General features: G+C 39.9%; 1 protein-coding gene across 1 annotated transcript in view; it reads right to left on the bottom strand.

The window, feature by feature from the left end:
- Positions 1–23,215, bottom strand: part of SPEF2 (sperm flagellar 2) — a 179,381-nt gene that overhangs the window by 14,156 nt on the left and 142,010 nt on the right. Inside the window, exons 31-33 of the mRNA XM_004605550.2 lie at positions 12,985–13,091; positions 12,167–12,349; positions 3,494–3,586 (exon numbers count right to left, since the gene is read on the bottom strand). Of these exons, the coding sequence (XP_004605607.1) occupies positions 3,494–3,586; positions 12,167–12,349; positions 12,985–13,091 (383 nt within the window). The remainder of the gene's footprint in view (positions 1–3,493; positions 3,587–12,166; positions 12,350–12,984; positions 13,092–23,215) is intronic.

Genomic DNA, 23,215 nt, shown 5'->3' with positions numbered 1-23,215 from the left:
GGTTAACAAATAACCTTAGATTTGTGCTTGGTTGCTGAGCTTCTGCTTTTTCTATTTTCCACATGAAGAGTTGAACTGCAATATTATTTCCATTGAATTGCTCTTCTAAATGCCATGTAGGCAAAGATTCTCATTAACAAAGAAATTGAATATTAAATGGAAATGGAAAAGCTACAAAAATAAAATACGTTCATAAGGTTTTTTCTCTGATTAAACTGATTTTCTTTTAAATTAATGGTTGTACACTCAGAAAAGTAAGGCTAACTATGTAGTACTGTAGCACTGTCATCCCATTGTTCATCGATTTGCTCGAGCAGGCACCAGTAACGTCTCCATTGTGACACTTGTTGTTACTGTTTTTGGCATATCGAATACGCCACAGGTAGCTTGCCAGGCTCTGCCATGCAGGCAGGATACTCTCGGTAGCTTGCCAGGTTCTCCGAGAGGGATGGAGGAATCGAACCTGGGTCAGCTGCATGCAAAGCAAATGCCCTACCTGCTATGATATTGCTCCAGTCCTATGTACTTAAGAATACTAAAAACTTTTGTAGGGAGAACTGTAATCCCACTCCTGGTACACGTATCTTGCATAAGTCTTCCTTTGAGTGTGAGAATTGTGAATGTAATAGGAATGTTATTCCCATGAACAGGTTTTCTTGCATAGCAAAAATAATAGGATTTCTGTATCAATTGATTTTTGAGGGACTCAAAAGGGAGTCACATGTTAGGTCTAACGGAACAGGTGAGCCCTTTAAGAAAAAAAAACTGAAGTCTTGGACTGCAGACATAAACAGAGGTAAAGTGCATACCTTAAACCCTGTCAAATCCCCAGCACCCACTGTTAGGGGCTCTTGCCCAAGTACGGAGTCAAGAATAACTCTTGAGCACCGCAGGGTGTTACATCAGCATCCTCCATGAGCTGTATTACGGATTCACCATTAGGATCTCACCATTCTACAAGAAGTGATTATTGACATAAAGAGAGGGGTTTGGCAGGGCAACACTATTTCACCGAAACTTTTCAGTGCCACCCTCGAGAATGTAATGAGACCACTTGAATGGGAAGCAATGGGAGTGAAGATAGGTGCTCAGCAACTATACCACTTCTGCTTCACTGATGACATCATTCTAATAATACCAAACATTAGCCAAGTGGCACAAATGCTGGCTGACTTTGACCATGAGTGTGGAAAAGTCGGACTGCACCTGAATCTCACGAAGACAATGTTCATGAGAAACGAACTAGTGCCTGATGTTCCATTTGCCCTCAATATAACGAACATCTCTGGATGCAGCCGTTATGTGTACCTAGGTCCAGAACTCAACATGACTGGGCCGGAGCGATAGCACAGCAGGTAGGGCATTTGCCTTGCACGCAGCCGACCCGGGTTCGATCCCCGGCATCCCATATGGTCCCCCAAGCACTGCCAGGAGTAATTCCTGAGTGCAAAGCCAGGAGTAACCCCTGAGCATCGCTGGGTGTGACCCAAAAAGCAAAAAAAAAAAACAAAAAAAAAACTCAACATGGCTAATGTCCTGGCACCTGAGCTTCGCAGGAGAAAGAGAGCAGCGTGGAATGCCTCCAAGAGCGTCAAAGAAGTTGTTAAGAGGACAGAGAACCTCAGGCTCTGGGCACATCTTTTTGACTCCACCGTTTTTCCTGCACTAACATATGGCTCAGAGAGCTGGGCCCTACAAAAACAGGATAAGAACGATATTTGGGTATCCCAAAAAGGAATCGAAAGAGTTATGCTTGGAGTATCACGTTTCACTCAAGTGAGAGAAGGAATCTGGAGTTCCGACCTCCATCAATGATCGAGAATCAGGGATGCTGTCTTGTTTGTCAAGGTATCAAAAATCAGATGGGCCGGACCCGAATGCAATTTGGAGATGACCGCTGGACTAGAGCTGTTACTGACTGGATTCCACGGTATGTCAAAAGACCGCGTGGCCGCTCACCTATGAGATGGTCAGCCTTCTTCATCAAGACCCTGAACGAATGGTTTGAGGCTCTTCGTGTTCCTGGAGTGAGCAGATGTCATTGGGCTACACTAACACGCAACATGAATGAATGGAGACATTACTGGTGTCTGCTTGAGCAAATTAATGAGTAACAGGATGACAAATGATACAAGTGATACCACAGGGTGTGGCCTGCAAATGAACAAATACTTGAAGTTTGAAAAAAAATTGTTCTTAATACTTAATTTTTTAGTGCTGTTGACATAAAATTGATAAAGATTATTAAATAATTAAGCCTCAATGTTAAACCTCAAAGGAAAATTTGAATCTAGAGAGATGGTTTCTTCTGGCTATGAAGATTCTTGCAATCAAGTGGTGGGAAATTGTAAGTAGGTTCTCAAAGTTGAAGGTCCCAATTCTACAGTTAGAATGAGAAACCAAAAGGCTTTGGTTTGTTTCATTATTTAAGAGAACCAAAAGCCACTGAAACAACATCATTTACAAACTGCAACTTCCAATCCCTATCTTTGATTTATTGGGCAATTTCCTTTCTTTCACTTGCTATCCCTCAAGAATGTAGTAGGTGCTCAAAACATATGTCTAATGGAAGGGAATGGCCTATTTTAATGTTGTAACTGGAGTCATAGTCAATTTGATCTAATGGTTGGCTGAAAGTAGAACAATGTTTCTACTAAAATTTTAATCAATTAAAGTAAATTTAAAAGAAACATTTAAGGGCTGGAGTGATAGTACAACAGGTAGTTTTTAAACAAAGAGATCATAAAAATATGAAAATCAATTTTACCACTGTCAATGTAAACTTTTTGTTTGTCTTTATTTTATTGTTTTGGGCCCACACCTGATAGTACTCAGGGATATTACTGGCTCTGTACTCAAGGATCACTTCTGACAGGGTTCAGGGGATTATATGGAATGGGAGACATTGAACCCAGGTCAGCCACAGACAAAGCAAGAGCCTTACTTGCTGTAAAGTCAATCTGGCTCCAGATTTTTAAGATCTAATAATAGTATTTTATAATATATTTGATAATATTTTTATGTTATGATAATCTCAGAGGCACAGGCTAGATAGTGTGCAAACTGTTGGCATGTTGTGTAAACTAGTGAAAATCAGAGAAAAATGATCAAAGAAATATATTAGAAAAATAATCATTCTTATTGTAAGCTCTTAGTGTTGGAAGGATACTCGAAGACAAAAGCACTGAGTAACACCTTAGCTTATCTAACAGAACAGACAAGGAAACCCAGGAGGTGATGGCAATTGTGCAAGGTCATACAGAGAGCTAATAGATGGACTCTTAAGATTTTTTTCTTCCCTGCCTTCTCCCCCAGAGCTCTTCTATGATGAATATTAAAGGGAGCATTAAAGGAAATATTAAAGTCTGCACTTTGGGGATATAACAAAAGAACTGGGATGTAGACATAGAGTTTTAAGCAAATTGCATGCAAAGGAAAAATATAAACACATTTTATAGTAAAACATTTTTCTTTTCAATAGCTCAGTAATTACCTCTATGAGATGCTTTTGCCTACTGAAGGGCAAAGGTTCAAGAGGATCTTCTGGAATTTTTACATCTTCTTCTCCCACAAACCACAGACCAGCCTATAAAAAATAATGAAAATCAGTAAAGTATTACACTGAGATACAATTATCCTTCTCAAAGCCATAGAGATTGAATCCAATTTGTTCAGAAGCTTAGAGCAATAGTCTCTAGGATAGAGGGCAGAAAACAGAGGAATGTAGAAGAAAATACTGGAACTTTCTCTCACATGTATTTTGGCCTTATTCTTTTATAATCTTTATTTTTAAAAAATGGGAATATTTATTGGATTAGTTCAGCAATATGTGTGTAAAATTTATTAATGAAAAGCCATAAATTGGGGTGGGAGGAACTCAATATAATTTAATTCTTGATGCTGTTGTGATGAAATTTGGAGATCACTCACCCAGATTCTGCTTGCACAGAATTTTGGAGAACTCCATCCTGTAACACTGACTCCTATTTTACATGTACTGTTTCATGTTATCTGTTCTTTCAGCCTGGGATACATAGCTGATATTGGAAAATCTTTGTTGACTGAATGAGTCACTCGCTCAAGAGCTCAATGATCTACTTTTTAGTGGTGCTCCTCTTTCTCTCTCTCCACCCATCTCTAATAGCAATGACCGTATTCCTATACTTCCTCTTGGCAACATCCCTCTCCTCTCTCTTCTTTCTGCTCCTGCTGCAGCCAACCTGGGGTGGAACCATATTTTCTCTCTCCCAGGTTTACACTTCAAGAGATGGTTCGGTTTCAAGTCTCCTCGCTTCTTTCTTTATACCAGGCAACCATATTAATCCCCTCAGAACTTTAATCTTGTCTATCATTCATTCTCTGCCAAGAAGCATTTCCTACTCTTGCTCTTTTTCTCACATCCCCTCTGCAGCTTGAAGTGACTTCTGCCTTCCTGTCTGCCCTTGTGAACCTCCTCACATTTGATCACACCCCATTCAGATCGTATCTCCTTGCCAGATCCTTCTTGATCTTTATTTGAACTTCTATTTAATGTGTTTATGTTTATGCTACTTTTGGCACTTTGTTCACTCTCTGGCATTACCCATCATGTCTGTTATTGAACATTAAGTATGAATTTCACGGATACAAAGAATTTTTGTGAACCTTAATTTTAAATTTATATATAGTAAGAGCCTGACATACTTAAGCATTTTGTCCTAGAACCTACTCCTTACTATCTTCCACAGTGCCCCCCCCACAACTCTCAGCACCAGTTTGTGTCATGAGTCACTGGCTTCTTCACCTGACTCTGGTCTAAGCTCTGTGTCTTCTCTTTCGAAAGTCAATGGTGCTTTTACATAAGACTGGATAAAGATACAACACTGAGTAGATTGAAAGTGTTTTGTTTGTTACCAAAAGATTCTTGGATAGAGATGCTGGCTATGTGGAAGACTGAGAGAAAGATCAGAGGAAGTTTAAGGAAGTTTAGTCTAGGCTCAAGCTTTCTTTGGATGTTAAGTTTTTTCATGTTGACAAGGAGAAACTCCTCACACCATGGTTAATCTGCACGGGTTAGCGCACACTCCAGAATAAAGAGATTTACAAGTTTGCATGTCGGGATATTATGAAACAATACAGTTTAGGATTACCCTCCTGTCTCAAAAACCATGAAAAAAATGTGTAGATTATATAGAACATATAATTTTAAAGGATTTCATAAGGAAACAGGTAGCATGGAACAGTAATTGCTAAAATAATGAAAGTAGAGGAGGAGTCCTCCTTTTTTTCAACTTCATTGGGAGTTTCCAGGCTGCAGTGCCAGGGGAGGCATTCAGCCAGAGCCTGGCAGTCCACACAAGTAAAGACAAACGTTAGCGTTCAGGGAGGTCAAGATGGCTAGAATTTTCATGACAGATAAGAGAGATATACATAGAGAGTGTGTTCTGGATGTGAGAGTGGCTTTTTTTTCTTAAATAGAAAAGATCTCCTCAAGGGGTTGAAGAGATAGTATAGCAGGTAAGGTACTTACTTGCCTTGCACGCAGCCCACCCTATGTGGTTCAATGTCCCGCACCCTACATGGTCCCTTAAGCACCACAGGAATAACTCCTGAGCACAGAGCCAGGAGAAAGTCCTGAGCACAGCCAGGTATGCTCCTCAAACAAAAACAAAAAAGGAAAGAAAAGAAAAGGTCTCCTAAAGTCTTGACTGAGAGGCAGTCTGTATATATATGTGGAAAATCTCTAAAGACAGAGACAAAAAAAAAAATGGAGGAAAAGGAGGAAAAGAGTGTCCTGAACAATTGCTGAGACACGTTCCAGGCTGGAGATAGTTTGTGTTATTACCAGGCACAGTGGGAGGACATCCTAACCAGGTAGAGCCCAAAGGAAGATACAGCCTTAAGTAATGGGAGTAGATTAGGTTTATTCCATGTGTTGCTTTGAACCTCCACATATTGTGGGAAATTATCCTACTAATATAAATCTCAAGGTCTAGACACAGTCCAGACACCTTGGGTAAACAAATTTATCTTGGTTCAAATAAGGAGGACTGCAAACACGTGCCTGAGCAGGGAATGTCCTATTAGAATAGGTGATCATTGTGACTTAAAAGCTTTACATTAAAGGAACTTGCTGATCACGTATCACCCTATCCTTACAGTTATGTAAATATACCAGCATTTGTATTTAATGTGTATGTTAATGTCACAAAGAATTAAGGGACCCAGGGGGAGTTGATGTTAACCTTATAAATATGCCAAACCTGCCCCTTCATGACAGAATCTGTGGACCTAAGGTGCTGCTTATACCAGCTTTTAGTGGTGAGCGTCCACACAATACAAATCTTAATATAACCATGAAAGAATGAAATTGACTCCAAATAAAGTCACTACATTTTAACAATACTTAAAGTTTTACAGATTTCACACCCAACAATATAAAATCCCCCAACCTTGATATTCAACATAAAATTACTTGGGCATAAGGGTAAACGTGCAAGTGAATATGACAGATAGAGCTGGATGTAATAGCCATCAATAGAAAAAACACAGAAATGACACAGAAGACAAAATGAACAGATGAAGATGTTAATTTAGTTATTCTAAATACACTTTGTTTCATTCAAAGAAATGAGGAAAAACAGGCACATAATGAAGAGAAGTGGAAGAACACAAAATTTAAATCTTACTAATAAAAAATGATACAGGGGAACAGAGAGATAGTACCCAGGTTCAATTCCTGTCACTGCCAGAACTATCCTTGAGCACAAAGCCAGGGTTAGTCTCTGAACACATCTGAGTGTAGCCCAAAAAGTGGAAAAAATATCATTCAGTACATTGGATGGTATTCATGACATATGTGAAAACAAGGGACAAGTCCATGAACTTGAGGATATAGAAACAGAAAGAAGCATACAAATAAAATATAGCAAGAAGCTACTAGAAAATAGTGAGTCATACATACATTGGTGCCCTATGAGAAAATATGTTGGGGGTTGGAATGCAGAAAAATTATCTGGGAAAAGGTGCCTAAAAGATTCAAGAAGCTCAATGAACTCTATGCAAAAAAGAATTGAAAAAAAATCTCAGGAGGAACACAATAATCCAATTGATGAAAATAAGTGATAAAGGGAAAATATCAAGAGCTAGATGGGGAAAAGGGTACAGAAGAGGAATCCCTTCTCCTTATGTTTTTAAGCAACTCAGTTCCATAGCCAACTGTTTTATGCAAAAGAATTTTCTGATTTTTTTAAACCAAACATTAATATTAGCTCTAAATATATATGATATTTCACAGATTATCAAACTCTTTCCAATTGTTTCACATACAAATGGGTAACATTAGAAGGGAAAAACAGATAACTGAGTCAAATTGGAAAATAAGCTGTAGTTTTTAAGTCACTCCTGAAATTTTAAGCAATGTGAAATGCCAGGCATGAATCTGTACAGTAAATTGATAATGTGATTATCTTCAACCATATCCTGTCTTCTCTGATTATTAGGCAATTTCTCCTTAAAATAAGGAAGTGTCCTTTGTACTTTCCGTCTACAATATGGTCAAAGAACTCTGGGTATTTAACTTTTCCATAAAGAATAAGGGATTCCCTTGTTGGAATCTTAGAACACCTGACTCATTCAACTTTTAATAAATTCATTCTCGGGGCCGGAGCGATAGCACAGCGGGTAGGGCGTGTGCCTTGCACTCAGCCGACCCGAGTTCGATCCCCAGCATCCCATATGGTCCCCCAAGCACCGCCAGGAGTAATTCCTGAGTGCAGAGCCAGGAATAACCCCTGAGCATCGCTGGGTGTGACCCAAAAAGCAAAAATAAATAAATAAATAAATAAATTCTCACTGATAAAAGTTGAAACTAAGACTTCAACACCAAACAATTCTGAGCAAGTACTCATGGCACTGAGGTGGGCACTGCCTGCTACAGCGAGGCCAGAGCAAAGAGAAAAGGAGCTTTCATGCTCAAATGCTTAGCAGAGTGACACTAACTCCACAGCACGGTAGCTGGTTCATTATAGAAGGAAGAAATCAGCAAGTCCTTTCCCTGCTCCACCCCCTTTTACCCCCCCCCCATCCCCTACTGTTTTAATGAGCTATAACTGACATACAGTACTTAGTAAGCTTGGAGGAGTTAAGGTATAGGCATGATAATTTGGCTTAGATATATTGCAAAATGGACTGAAGCCATAGCACAGCTGTAGGGCGTTTGCCTGGCATGCAGCTGACCCAGATTTGATTCCTCCACCCCTCTCAGAGAGCTCGGCAAGATACCTAGAGTATCTCACCCACATGGCAGAGCCTGGCAAGCTACCCATGGTGTATCCGATGCCAAACCCAGTAACAACAAATCTCACAATAGAGATGTTACTGGTGCTTGCTTGAGCAAATCGATGAGCAACGGGATGACAGTGATATGCAGTGACAGTGATATTGCAAAATGATTAATATAGTAAATTCAGTTAACATATATATAATCACAGAGATTAAAAATATTAAAAAATCCTTTCCTTATGATGAGGACATTTAGGGTTTATGCTTATTGCAACTTTCAAATATTTCATAGGGTCATGCTGACTATAATCATCATATTGCACAAAGAAATTCCCACCACTTCCTTATCTTGTAACTGGAAGTCTTGAGCTAAAACTTTCTTTATCCAATCCCACAACCTTGTAACAGAACCCCTCTTTCTGTTAGCCATAAATCTAATTTCTTGTACTCACACAGAGATGTGAAGCTAAACCTTTTAGATCTCATAACAAAAACGATACCAAGTCAATGAAAAACATCTAAAAATTATAAATGTAAATTACAAAATAGCACATTCTTAAAATAAATGTCATGGTGAACTCACACATTATGCAATTTTCTATAACATGGGTGGAACTGGAAGATATTATGTTAAATAAAATAAACCAGAAGAGAGATAAACACAAGATGATATAACTTGTTTGTGGTAATTAGAGCAACTAAATGAGGAAATGTAATGGTTTAACGGGGGGTGGGGAGCAGAGGGAGGAGAAGGTGGGAGTTTCCCAGATTACCCTTGATCGCAAAGCATAGGGAGGAGAAGGAAAGACAAGTGGAGGGGGCATGGGGAAGAAGAAACAGACGAGAAGCATTAGGAGGCACAGGCCAAGGTATAAGGGGGTGGTAAGGAATGATAAAGCTAAAGATTCAAAGCAGAGAGCCCATGACTCCCAAATTTCAATGACCAAACCTAAAAAGATGGCAGGCTGCGGTGGGGGGGCCCTAGGAGAGGGAACCTGGAAACACTGGTGAAGGGAACTTGACACTGAAAACAGGGTTGGTGATGGAACATTTTATATCTAAAAACCAACTCTGAGTAACTTTGTAAATCACAGTGCTTAAATTAAAGAAAATTTAGGGGGTGGGGGAGAAAACAAAAGTAACATAATCATAGTAGAGAGGCCTTATCTCTCAGGCAACTCTATTTCAGCAATGCAACTATACTATTTACGGTTTTGTGAAGCATATTCAACAGGTCCTATAAAAGTTGTTCTTGGGAGTACTTTTAATTTTCCATAAAATAACGTCTGTGTATGTGAGCTCGCAAGTGCTGGAAGTCTAGGAAAGGTGCGTGGGGTTAGTGGGGCCACCTTGTGCTAGCAGTCCGGAGGAGGAGGATGGGGCAGGTAAAGGGAGAATGCAGAAATCAGAATCAACTGTTCCCCAAATGAAGTATTTGATTCAAACAGGAATTGCTGCTTCTCCATTAAGTGTGAGGCCCAACTTTCTCTTAAGAAATTCACATCTTTCTGGTATGGGCTCGGCACTTGGTCAACACTCATTATTTGTCTAGCATCTGGGCAAAGGGATGTTTAAATTGATATCCTGTGATAATTGCACATACTCTGACTAGTGAAGATTGGTAAATTCACAAGCACCCACTTTTGAAAATCCTAGGCCAATGATGAAAACAGCTAGCTTTTCTCTGCTATTTTTAAACAAAATAATCCTCACACGTTGTAAGTCCAAGACAGAAGTAGAATTCCTAAGCTGTGGTATTTGGGAAGTAAATATATCAGAGCTCAATAGACTAAGCTCCTGTTTAGAACAGCCTTGAAGGAACCTCCATCCTCTACATGGGAGTGCTATTTCTAGCTCAGTTTTGGGAACTCAGAAAACTTCAGGGGTCTCTATTAACCAAGGAAGTAAAAAAGCAGCAGGAAGGACGTGATCTTTCAATAGTGAACTATACTCAAGATTTACAGACACTTAGAGGAAAGCATTCTATTTCTATATCAAAACATTAAATGTTTTAATCTTTTACATCTACCAGCAATGTGAAATGATGAGCTACAAGAAAAATTCACTTAATTGGCAGAGTCAGAACGTAGACCTTTCTTAGTTGTGGCACAACAATCTCATCCCTTTCTTACTCTGACTTCTCAAAAATGAATTGACCTGGGTTATCTTTACTTTCTAAAGACCTATTCATCAATATTCTGCAGCATGTATTCTGCACTCAACCAAAATTGTTCTGATAAAGTCTCCAGGTATATTCTGTTTGCCATATTCAGTGGCCAGGTACTAGGTTATCATGCTAATGGGCTGTGTATCGCTTTGTACTCTTCCTTTGGGTGATCTCTTTCATTCATAAATTCACAACAGTCTACGTGATAGTGACTTACAATTCCATCTGCATTTGCCATATCATATTCGACGGTTCTGTCATATTTCCCACAGACATATCATACTCATTTTGCAAACAATAATTTTGACATCATTTAACATCCATATGACTAAAAGAAAAAAAATCTTGCCTCTTACTATGTGTTGGTGCTATTGTTAATCCCAGTAATAACAATTACTATTGTTAACTTTGCACTGGGACCATGAAAAGCTCTCTAGGTGTGCAGTCTAATGGACAGTGATGGTGAAGGCCACTGAGTAGGTGATTAGGAGATAAACAGGGAAGTCTGCGTGAGTCCTTACAGAACACTTAGTTCTCTAAGCTCTTATTATTAATTTTTTCAGATACTTTCCCTGGATGATAGAGTCAGAATTCATTTTTATCCTCCTAATTTTTTTTTTATTTTTTTGGGCTTCAGTTTCCCTCCCCTCCCCAAGCAAAGCTCCCATGGCCGAAGACCTCTGGAGTCTAGCCACAACCATGCTCAAGGCCCCTCTCCACACATTCAGATAAGCATCACACCTGAAGGAACTGGCAGAGGAACCCAGGTGTGTGGGACCTCCAAGTTTGCTCAGATCAGGACTGGGCCCCTTCCACCCAGATCCCCCATTTTCCAGTAGCTAGGTGGTCACACCCAGGGACTGTTTCTTATAGCCTAGTTCTCCCTCTGGGAGAACCTGGCAAGCTACTGAGAGTTTTCTGCCCACATGGGAAAGCCTCGCAAACTCCCCATGGTGTATTTATGTGCCAAAACCAATAATAATGATGGATTTCATTCCCCTGACCCTGAAAGAACCTCCAATATGGCATAGTTGGGAAGGATGAGTAAATTCTAGCTTCTAAAATCTTAGGGCTAGGACGAATGGAGACCGCTCAAGAAATTCAACAATTAACGGGATGATGATGATGATGATGATGATTATAATGATGATGATTTTTTTATTTTAATAAAGAGCCATCTGTTGATAGCATTATATCAGTCTCAATCCCCTTCTGTATCTGCTACATATTCTTTGGAACCAAATGTCTCATTTCCACCACTCAACATACAATTTGGCCTTTTACCTGCCATCTAGCTCCCTTCCATTCAGATAACAACAATTTTTAAGTTATAGTTTGAGTCCTTTTTGTTTGCTTACTTGCTGGTTTTTCTTTATCTTCTCCTTTTTTTCAAAATAAATTTTTATTGGATCACCCTGAGATACAGTTACAAACTTGCATGATTACGTTTGAGCACCAATCTCTCCACCAGCGCGTTTTCCACCACCACTGTTCCCAGTGTTCCTCCTGCCACCCCACTTCATCCCACTCCGTCTGAGGCAGGTACAATCCTTCTTACTCTCTCTCTAATTTCGCTAGAGCCAGAATTCAGCTCTGAACTCAGAGCTTTGTTCTGATTGGGTTCCTAGACATGTGCAGTAAAAGAGTAGAGAATTAGTCCAAGAACCAACATAGTATCATAAAAAGTAGCAGTGTTAGGAAAGAACCCTGAGGCTATTAGAATCACCAGGAAGTAACCTGCTCATACTGCTGCAAAGTAACAGTGCCTGACTGCTCCACATCCGCAGCCTTAAATCTCTTCAGGGTCTCCAGGAGCTCTTCTTCCGAGGGCATGGGCCAAGGCATCGAGGTTGCTAAGAGGAACTTCCGCCAGTCCACAAACTCAGAGTTCACAGTTAATGAACATGTCAATTCCTGCAACTGTAAGACAACAGCAAGACATTGGAATTTAGAATGACTCCGTGTAGAAGCCCTGCCTACTCAAGTTTCTTAGCACAAAATTCAGGTGAAGGAAAAAGAAAAGTTCTGACTTTTGTTCTCCCAGGATCTACCAACCCTTCTCGCTCTAGAAAGTGTCATTTTTTGCTTCCTTGACACTTTTTTGTTGATGTTTGCAGCATATTTTCTCGTCTCCAACTGAATTTGTCTTTTTTCAACAGAGCAGGGATAAATATTATAGCATGGTTGTACAAGGAGTAAAATTCTAACCATTTCATTGTCTGAGATATGGTTTAGGGACAGATGATGATAAAAAAAAAACAGGAGCAGCCAGAATAATTGTATTAGTTAGGAATATTCCACACAGCAGTAATAGACAGATACTAGAGTCTGGGCATCATTCATGGTCCCACAATGTTTGGTTTACTGTTAACACCATTCATTCATCAAATACTGAGTCTCTCCATAATATGGGTCTTAAACTGAAGCTCATTCATTTGATTCCTTCATTGTCTAATGTCAGAAACTGTGTGAGAGCTGATCATTTTAAAACTATAGATTTATTGATCAAAAGAGGAATTTTCAAAATGCCAAATCCAAACAAAATGGAAGCTTACTTCAGGTTGAGTGAGGTGCATCCAACTGTTAGGGACATTGTTTGAGCCAAGGTTCAGGTTGATGGAATCAAGCAATATATCAGTGAAGTCTTTACTTCCTATCATGGCTGAAACAAAAGGAAAACTATTTTGATTCATGTTATATGGCCACAATGTTTCTTTTGCTAAAATGGAATAATGAGCATTTATGTCATTATTATTTATTATTTAAAACAGAAATCTTTAGAGAAAGATATTTTGAAAACAAAAATAACAGTTTTCTGATATCTTTGCATGATTGTTTCTCAGCTCAAACAAAATTCCTTTATCTGAACAAGTAATAAATTATTCCAGATTGGGCAAAATACTTAGACTTATTACTTAGTTTTGTGTCTCCTTTGAACTTTTACATAAAGTAGGTTGGATTAAAAGTACTCAAATGATTCTAAATACATCAGGACCAATAGTAAGTGGCTTTGGTAAATATGGAATAAAGGTTTTTCAAATGTAAGCAAATCAGCTTAGCGATTAAAGTAATACATTGATTCTCATTTAGCCATTTAGGTCAAAAGCATAATTAGTTTTCTGAGTGCAGAGAGACTTGAATTGTTAAAATTTCTCAATTGGAAGTGCTAATGTAACCATTTAATTGGCTTACTATTACTAAGTATTTTGTAATAGATAAGTAGCCTTTTTAGTATTTTGCTCTTATACACTAATCTTCTTTGTCTGAAAGAGATATATGTTTTTATACTACTTACTTCAAATTACATGCACATGCACATGCATACCAAAAAAAAATAAAGTAAGCAAAATAAATGAGCCAGCTCAAAGTTAAGTTTTTCTAACTCTTGTGGTAGAGATACCTTCTAGAGCCAGGAGAAATTCCTTTGTAAATTCGGGAAACTTTCAGGTCCAGAGCATATAACTATTGTTTGTTTAAGGAGTAAAAAGAATGAAACACACAGAGTAGCATCTCTAATTTTTCCATTAATATCTATATTTTTACCCGTCCTGAAATTTTGATGCAAACTTTATTATTTCCTCTAATCTTTAGGAAAATGTAATTGCCCCTTTAAAATTTCAGTGATTCAAACCAAACATACAATTTTGAGGCTTGGAAGATGATTTTCTGGTTGTTGAGTGCAGAATTTATTGTTCTTTGATGACTGGAAACCCAGTAGTCCTAATAAATTTGCTATCCTTTGTGATCAAACTTGAGTATCTACTTTTATAGAGATGAGAACACTCTTCCAGGGAGCAAGATTTTTTGAATAAAACAATCTTTGGATTATGCCACATTTATTTTCATGCATTAGAAATAAATCATTCATCATTCTCAAGGTTTGAAACACAAGTAACTTTGAAATATTCGAAGCATTAAAAAAATTCCAACAAATGTGCGAGATACTTCCACCATCTTTGGTAGGAACAGTATAAAGAGTGTTAAGATACTTTGTTTAAACAGGAATTATTTTCTGGATACTTTCATGTGAAATATGTAAACTATTTTAATACCTGGCCTTGTTATTCAGATTGCCAAGGCACATGCTGATGTGATCTCAACATATGATACAGTAATAGAAACAGGTACACTTATAAATTGTGTTCAGAGATTGAATAAAACCATCTTTCAATTTGACCTTAAGTAATGATATACTAGCACTTCAAATTATACAGGAAAAATAGATAATTGTATGCCACACTAGAGGAATTCAAACCATAATGCTTGTCTGTTAAGCCTTAGCAAGAAATTTCAGAAAGATGACACCACTGCAGCATGTATACCCCTGCACGAAGAATGCCAGAAAATGTAAAAACATAGAAGGAGAATTAGAAACGTTTATGGGGAAGATAAATCTTCATATGGGGCATGTCAGATGCCTTTTATGTTTGATATAGAGATGTTTCAAGTTTTGAAAAGAACTTTCTTTCTTTTCTTTCTTCCTTCCTTTCTTTCTTCCTTCCTTTCTTCCTTCCTTCCTTCCTTCCTTCCTTCCTTCCTTCCTTCCTTCCTTCCTTCCTTCCTTCCTTTCTTTCTTTCTTTCTTTCTTTCTTTCTTTCTTTCTTTCTTTCTTTCTTTCTTTCTTTCTTTCTCTCCCTTGTTATGATCTTTCTTTCTTTTTCTCCCTTGTTATGATCAATGATGATGCCCAAATTTGTCACATTATTAATCACTTTCAGAATGACTCTCTGAGTTTGAAGAGCTATCCGAATTAGGACTTGATTCCTGAATTGAAGATGGTGTCCTTGTATTCCATAAATGAATAGCTTTCCTAGGGTCAAAGTTATTAATGTCTGGAGAATTTAGCTGAATGATCAGGAGATCTGTCATACTATCCGCTTTGATCTTGGCATTCATTTGTGCCTTGGTGCGCATCATCTGATTGAAGCCACGTTCTGCCTCAGCTGAACATGCAGGGAGGGTGAGCACTAGGTCCACCAGTGTTAGGATATTAGGATACTTGTGTAAGTAAACAGAATTCACAAAATCCCAGGTTAGTTTGCGGATGTTTTGAAATCTAGGAGGGGAAATAAAAAAATGTAAGAGATCTAGAATCCCAAGTTTTATACAAATTGCTTATAAGCATCACCTGGGTCACCTGTGCTTACTTAGCATAAATCTCTAACTTCAACATGCTCCATTCAGTATCCACCTCATCAATTTTCACATTGGCAGCTTCCAATACTGGCTCATAATGTGCAATCAGGATGGAGACCTCTTTTTCTCCAAATTCTATGGTCAATATATAAAAGGAAAAGTCACATATATGAAAGTAATTCTTACAATTAAAGAACAATGGACTCTGAATTAGAACACAGAGGTTACCTTGATTTATCTTTGCTGGCCACAATCTGAAACTTCCAATCATGGTTGCCTTCACCACATCTTGGCTGGCATCTCTGAAACAGCTTTGAAGTCTCTTGATAAGATGTGTTAGAATCGTGTTTCTCACATCCGAAATATTTCCCTTTCCAGTAAGGCAGTCAATAGGAAAATGGATGTCTGAATTGACCCTCCGTTCTTTCGGTCCTGGTCTGAGAAGAGGGAAAAACAAATTCCCAGATAAAAAAAATGAAACAAAAAATCTATTGGTAAATAATTTCCTGAATAAAAAGCTGAATTCTCCGATGAGACTGGTTTTCAGTGTCCCTGATTCCTCACCTTGTTTGATATATTCTGAGCATTTCCAGGGTTGATTCTAATGTGGCAAATATGTCAGCAATGGAAGAATTTCTGTTTTGGCTGACACGGGAAAGGATGCTGAGTACATTTATGACATCCACTAAGAAATGGACAAATTTAACAATGTCTGCTTGGAGGAGGGACTGTAGAAGTTCTTTGGCTTTCTGGCAATTGGTGTTGCTTCTGCCTTCCTCTGCCTAAAAAATGGTTGGGATGACAGTGGTGGGTTAGTCTTCTGTCTATCATTTATTATTTCTCAATAGAGACAACCCCTGTGATTGTGCAGAACTAAAATTATGTGGCATTTCAAAGGTACTTACTGAGTCCAGGTGTTGGATAATAGCAGGATATCCCTTGAGAAAGTTCTGGAGAGCTGCCTGTAATCCCTGGAGCCACCTTCTGCCCCCTACATGAGATGGCATGACAGGACGAAGGTGAAGGCCTCTGAAAGCAGTTATCAGAGAGCTCTTGTGAAGAGGAAAATTGTGATAGAAGTGATAAATGCTCTGAAGCAGCTCTCTGACATCATTGTATAAAGGAATATTCTGGAACACTGTTTTGTAGGCCAGTTCAAGATGGTGTGAAAAGCAACACACAGTCAGCACACAGGGCTGGATTTCTCTTAAAAGCGAGGCTAACCCGTTGTCCTCTCTTTCAGCAAGAGGGGCACCATCATCACTTCCAAACCCCACCAGTTTCTTTGCCCAGTCTTGATTTGACAAGCGGAGTTGAAGGTTTCTCTCTAGGGCTCTCTCAATGGCAGTTTTTCTTGTCAGAGGATCTTTCCTTTCTATGGTTTGCACCCCCACAATTTGACAATGCACCTTTCCTGCATAAGCAAACTGCACGTACACGAGTTCTGCTTCCTCAACCGCACCAGCTGAGACCCCATCACTAATGACAGAGAAGAATTTGCTTTTTTCCAGTTTCTCTCTTAGGTTTTTCCGTTCGACTTCAGCAATAAAATAGGTAAATGTTCGCGCAGATCTGTTCGTTCTGAAAACAGGGCCAATATCCACACCCTTCATGTCATCAAGGCTGCACATCCAGATGAAGTCTTTGAGAGGGCGTCCTGTCTTGGCGATAGCATGGCATGACCTGAACAAGTTCTCGACTCTGCCGAGGGTCACTTTGCTCATGGTCCTCACCATCAGCTCGGTGGTGGCCCTGTTTACTGGCGAGCCGCTGGTGGCTTCCATTAACGAAGCCTTGGCGTGAGCCTCGCTGAGATGATGGGCGTTGAGGAATTCAGTCCTGAAGTTGTCAGTGCCATAGAAAAGACTTACTTGACTTTCCTTTGACTTCACACCATGCTTTCGACACAGGCCGCAGAACATAAGATTCAATATTTCATCATATATGAGCCAAGGGTACTTTTTAAGCCAAATTTTTAAGAACTGATGGTTCCTCCTTGGCAAGTAGTGGTCAAGTTTCCGTGGTCTTTTGGGCATTTCCAGGGCTTGGCTCCCATCACCTAGAGGACTCCGGCCTTGAAAACAACTCCACATTATTATTTGCAGTAACATCAACATCTATACCCCGACTTATTTAATCTCTGCACTCGCCCCCCCAACACACATATGTATTAGCTTACTATTTCTGGTAAAAGTAAGGGTGATTATTTTTATTGTGCATTCAAGCCAGCATTTTGTATTATTAAAATCTCACTATCTATTATTCTTATAGTAAAAAATAGACCAATTTCTATTATCAACATGTTGTGGATAAAAACAACAGCTAACCAATAATGCTGAGAGGTTAACTAATTTTCCAAATTAGTTGGCAGCAGGGGGGCCTGGGAGGGGGGAGGCATGTTCCTGGCAGGCAATGTCGCCCCACAGCCCCCATGCTTCTGAGATTTACTGTTAGGTTTCCAGATTTCACTCCCTCCCTCCCTTCCTCCCTCCTTTCTTTCTTTCTGGAAACCTCCCTCCCTCCCTCCCTCCCTCCTTCCCTCCCTCCCTCCCTCCCTCCCTCCCTCTCTCCCTTCTTCTTTCCTTCCTCCCTCCCTCCCTCCCTCCCTCCTTCCCTCCCTCCCTCCCTCCCTCCCTCCTTCCCTCCCTCCCTCCCTCCCTCCCTCCCTCCCTCCTCCCCTCCCTCCCTCCCTTCCTTCCTTCCTTCCTTCCTTCCTTCCTTCCTTCCTTCCTTCCTTCCTTCCTTCCTTCCTTCCTTCCTTCCTTCCTTCCTTCCTTCCTTCCTTCCTTCTCTTTTTCTTTCTTTCCATCTCTCTCTTTCCCTCTTTCTCTTTCAAGATAGTTTTTATTGCAACTTTAGAAAGATGTGAAGGGAGAGTAAAAGATAAGTGTGTGTTATAGAGAGAACACAGGCCTTCTCCAGAGGAGAAGCAGGCAAACAAAAGAAAGAGATAAGCAGTCAAGATATGTGTTCAAGAGAACGTGGGCTAGAAGAGCAAGCCCTTTTAAGGTTTTTGGTTTTTGTGAGGGAGGGGGATCACAACCGGAAATGTTCTGGGGTTACTTCTGGTTCTGCACTCAGGAATTGTTTGTGGTGCTGCTGGGGGACCATATAGGATGGCGGGGATGGAACCTGGGTCAGCCACCCGCAAGCCCTCCTTGCTGTACTATCCCTCTGACTCCTCTTAACCAATTTCTGTTTGCAGAAAAGGAAGACTGCTTTTTATTGACATTGCCTTCCCAGGGTTAGAGAGGGAAAAAAACCAAAAGGAATAGCCAGTCTCACATAACAGGATATCTTAAGGTTTGCCCTCGAAGCTCTTCCTTCCTGCCACACGCCCACCTTCTCTGGCGGTGGAACCAGATGGTTCCACTAACACAAGGGTGTCAGGCTCTGAGAGCTTTCCCAAGGGGGTTGTAAAGAAGCTCTGCTTCATGTCTCATCTTGTTCTTTTTCCCAAAGGTCTTAATCCTTATACACATTTGGTTGTTTTTCAGAGAGGTGGAGAAATCTCTTTCAGGACAGAGGGCAAAGAAATTCAAATGATACCAATGTCCCAAAATACCATTTTTTTTTCTGAAAGCAGAGAACCTAGACCATAATTCTATCTTCTTACAACTTTGGGGACACTAATACTTATCATGTTACATGAAAACCTGGAATATGTGTTTGTGTGATATTATATTAAAAACTCTCAGGTCAATATTTTATAGTCAAAATAGCTCCCAACTATATTTTAAACTCTTGGGACAGAATCCAGCTTCCCTCCCTGCCCCGAGCAGAGCTCCTGGTGGTCGAAGACCACCGGAACCTAGCCACAGCCATGCTCAAGGCCCCTCTCCACAAGTTCGGACAAGCCTCACGCGTGAAGGTACTGGCAGAGGAACCCAGGTATGTGTAATCCCATCAATGGCCAACATCCAGAGACTTAAAAGCAAGCTCCCAGAGCGCGCTATCCTATAACCTACTTCTCCCTCTGGGAGAAACTAGCAAGCTGAGAATTTCCTGCCCACATGGGAGAGCCTCGAAAGCTTCCCATGGTGTATTCATATGCCAAAGCCAGTAACAAGCTGGATCTCATTCCCCTGACCCTGAAAGAACCTCCAATGCAGCATCGTTGGGAAGGCCGAGTAAAGAGAGGCTTCTAAAATCTCAGGGATAGGGCGAATGGAGAGGCTATTGAGACCGCTCGAGAAATTCGACAAGCAACAGGATTTCGGGGACAGAATCAAATTTACGTCTTACTATTCCATAGTATTGGGATGTGTGCTAAAACACTTGCTAGTTAAGAAAATAAATCTCCTGATTGCTCTTCATAGTCTCATGAGTCTGAAAACCTAATAGAAAACCTTGACATTTTTCAATCCACTTTTGTCTTTCTTGTACTCACTTCTAATAGTGCCTTAAAAATATATCTTTTTTCCGGGTATACCATAGAGATGCCTCCGGACTGTGCCAGGTTGTTTCATCTAGGGAACCCAGAGAAGGATGAGTGAGGTCCCCTCCCTGTCCCAACAGAGCCAGCCCAGCAGCTAGAAACCTCCAGAACTCAATTGTCACCATGCTCAAGGCTGCTCTGTACACGCTTGGACAGCCCTTACCCATGAGTGAATTTGTTCCTGGACAAATGCGGCTGCAACATCCATACTTTACACCACTAATATGCTAAGAGTAGCACACCACATTTGATGGTGTTTAAAGTAGAAGGCAAGCAATCTTAGGGGGAAACATATTTATACATATATATATATATATATATATATATATATATTTCCTGCATTCTGGATTGTATACCAGCTTCCATGTTGGGTATTTACAGATATAAATATTGGTGGATATATGAAGAAGTGAAGAAGCAAGTCTCTTATTTGTAAAAAAAAAAATGGCCTTATTTTTTACTATGGATTTCGGATTGCTTTTAGTTTTGGCTTTCATGGATTTTCCAGAAGATGTTTTCTCGAGTTTCTCAACTATATATTTGTCTACTATTAATTCCCTATTTTTGTGAGAATGTTTCCTCCTAAAGAGAATACCTGAAATTCTGCACAGAGACAGATTTACCAGGTCCAAAGATCTCTTGGTTTAGGACTGTATTTCCAGGATCTGAATCTGATCTAGTGGAAGGGGTTCACCAAGTGAGCCAACCAAAGGGCATGTGGAGGTCACACTCCTTTTGCCTGAATTCCTCGGATTTTTGCCATCAGACAAGATATGTTGGTAAATAACCTCAGTCTTTCTGTCAGGCCTTTTCTAAGACATCTTCCTATGTTTATTATTTTGTGTAAATTTAGACACTTTTCAGACAAAAATGGGACTGCAAACATAGTGAATCATATTTTTATAGTTCTCTCAGAAACTTGAACCAAAGTCTTGAAAACTCACAGAACTTTCTGGTCACTCCTTCCCGGTGCCCCACTCTTATTCTTGGTTTGATGATACTTTGCAACAAGATGGGGTTTACTAGTGTCTCAGATGTCTTTTCCTCTCTGTCCTTTATTCTCTGTGTTTTTTGACTCTAAATCCCTCTAATAATTCACTTTTTCTTTTGTGAGGCACTTGGGCTTTGCAACCTGACCACAAGCACTTTCTTCATTTCTTTCCTTCTGCCCCAGCTGGTCTGTTTATTGTTCCCTAAACGTGTCATTCAACCTCAAAATTTCAATGTCTATTCTATTTCCTCAGTGCCAGGAATACCCTGCTCTGCTTTTCTAGGAATATTTCCCTACAAAAGTGTCCTCTGTCTTACCCCCTATGAAGACCCCATACCAGCAGTGATAATGCTTTCTTCCTCCTTTGAAAATCCTGAGAAAAACCCAGACAACCAAACGATCTAGTTTAGCCACTCTAGCTTATTGTTCTAAATTTGTATTCTCTGTCTCCAAGACCTGTCACTGAATCTAAGGAGAGGGGTGGTTAAATGAGGGGCTCTCACCAGTTTTTAAGATAATATTACAAACCTTGAACAGCTAAATGCTGCATCTCTTTTAGAATAAAGGCACAAAATTAACTGAACTATTCTCTACAGATGGTTCCCAGCAGAGGCATGAATTTCTCTGCTTCACAACTGAAGAGTGCTTCCTATGTGAGCACCTGTGAAAGTGGCACAAGCTATGGAGTGAGACCCACAACAAACACCACAAGTAAATGTGTGATTTGTGGGCACCACAACCCTGTGCGCAAACTTTGGTCATTGTAAAAGCAATATCCACGGAGGGAAGGGAGTTTTGTGTGGAATGTTCACAAATGTCTTTGAGCTAAATCTCTACAGGTATTGTGTGGATTATTGATGAGTTTAGAAGAAAAAGGAGCTACCGTGGCTAGAGTAGGGACAGAGGAACACTGCTGAAGTGTTTTTGTTTCATCACGCTCAAGTTGCTTCCACTGCAACAAGACTGTTTTTCCCGATGTGCTTGGAATTTGATGTTTAGAACCCAAATTTATGTGGCCCAGATATTGCTGCAGCACACAAAATGAGTGTTTTGGTTCCATACCCTTGAGATCCTTGGGGAGTTGCATACTTCTTGGGTTAATGCTGCCGGTGGCCTAATTGGTTTTCCAATGTGTTTCAGGGTAATGTTACCTATTAGAATGCATGCATCTTCAGCATAAACAGCTAACATTTCAAACATAGTAAGAACAATTAGTGTAACATTGCATCATGTTAAATATTATGTTACTGCAGTGATATGATCAAATGACAATGTTGATGAAATATTGTGATTTATATGCATATGTTCATATATACATATCTGTGTACATGTGTGTTCTGGTAGAGAGCTTCTAAGAACTTTACCATTTTTCAGGTGAAGAGATAGATTAAGGTATCTTTGTTATGCTGATTTTGACTTTCTGATATCACCTAAGGATGGGGGCTGGTTGCCTGGGAAACCAGCTTTGTGATTAGATAGTTGAAACTCTTAGTTTTGCTCTCATCCCTCAGTCCAACACACACACACACACACACACACACACACACACACACACGCAAGCACACACAGGCATGCATGCACGCAAGCACACAGTAGGAGCTAGAGGGGCTAGAGATTGAGTTTCATCCATTAATCACCTCTGTGTAAATAATCCCACAAGGAGAGGCTTCAGAAGGCCTCTGGGTTGGTAAGCAACATGTGGAGATTTGGTGCATATCTTGGAGAGACCATAGAAATTGCCCCTTAACCCCGTATTTTTCCGACAAGTCTCCCATCTGCTTGTGAGCCATGTTCTTTGTATCTTTTGATAAAAAGCTGGTCACTTCTGTGAGTGATATTAGCAAATGAAGTGGACCTCGAGAGGGCATCATGGGAAACTCTATATAGCCAATCAGTAAGAAGTATAGGTGACCATTCAATGGTGAGCCCACGTAGCCTGCATTCAAATCATAGCCCAACTCTTTGAGCTACCTCTCTAGCCCCAGTGCTCTTATATTTTAAAATTTTTATTTGAAGCACCAAGATTTGCAATAGTGTTAATAATAAGGTTTTGTACAAATACTGCCCTGGCCTTATGCCCTCCAGCAGAGAGTCTGCTTCCCTCCACCTTTGTCTTGGGATCTCCTTCCATCCATCCCCACCTCCCGCCTTCAGTAAATTTGGTTCTGTAGGCCAGTTCTCAGTTTCTATTGTGTTTGATCATTTGCTATTCCCTTACCAT

This window comes from Sorex araneus, chromosome 1 (assembly GCF_027595985.1).
Source record: "Sorex araneus isolate mSorAra2 chromosome 1, mSorAra2.pri, whole genome shotgun sequence".
Lineage (NCBI taxonomy): Eukaryota > Metazoa > Chordata > Mammalia > Eulipotyphla > Soricidae > Sorex > Sorex araneus.
This window is presented reverse-complemented; position numbering and strand designations above follow the sequence as displayed.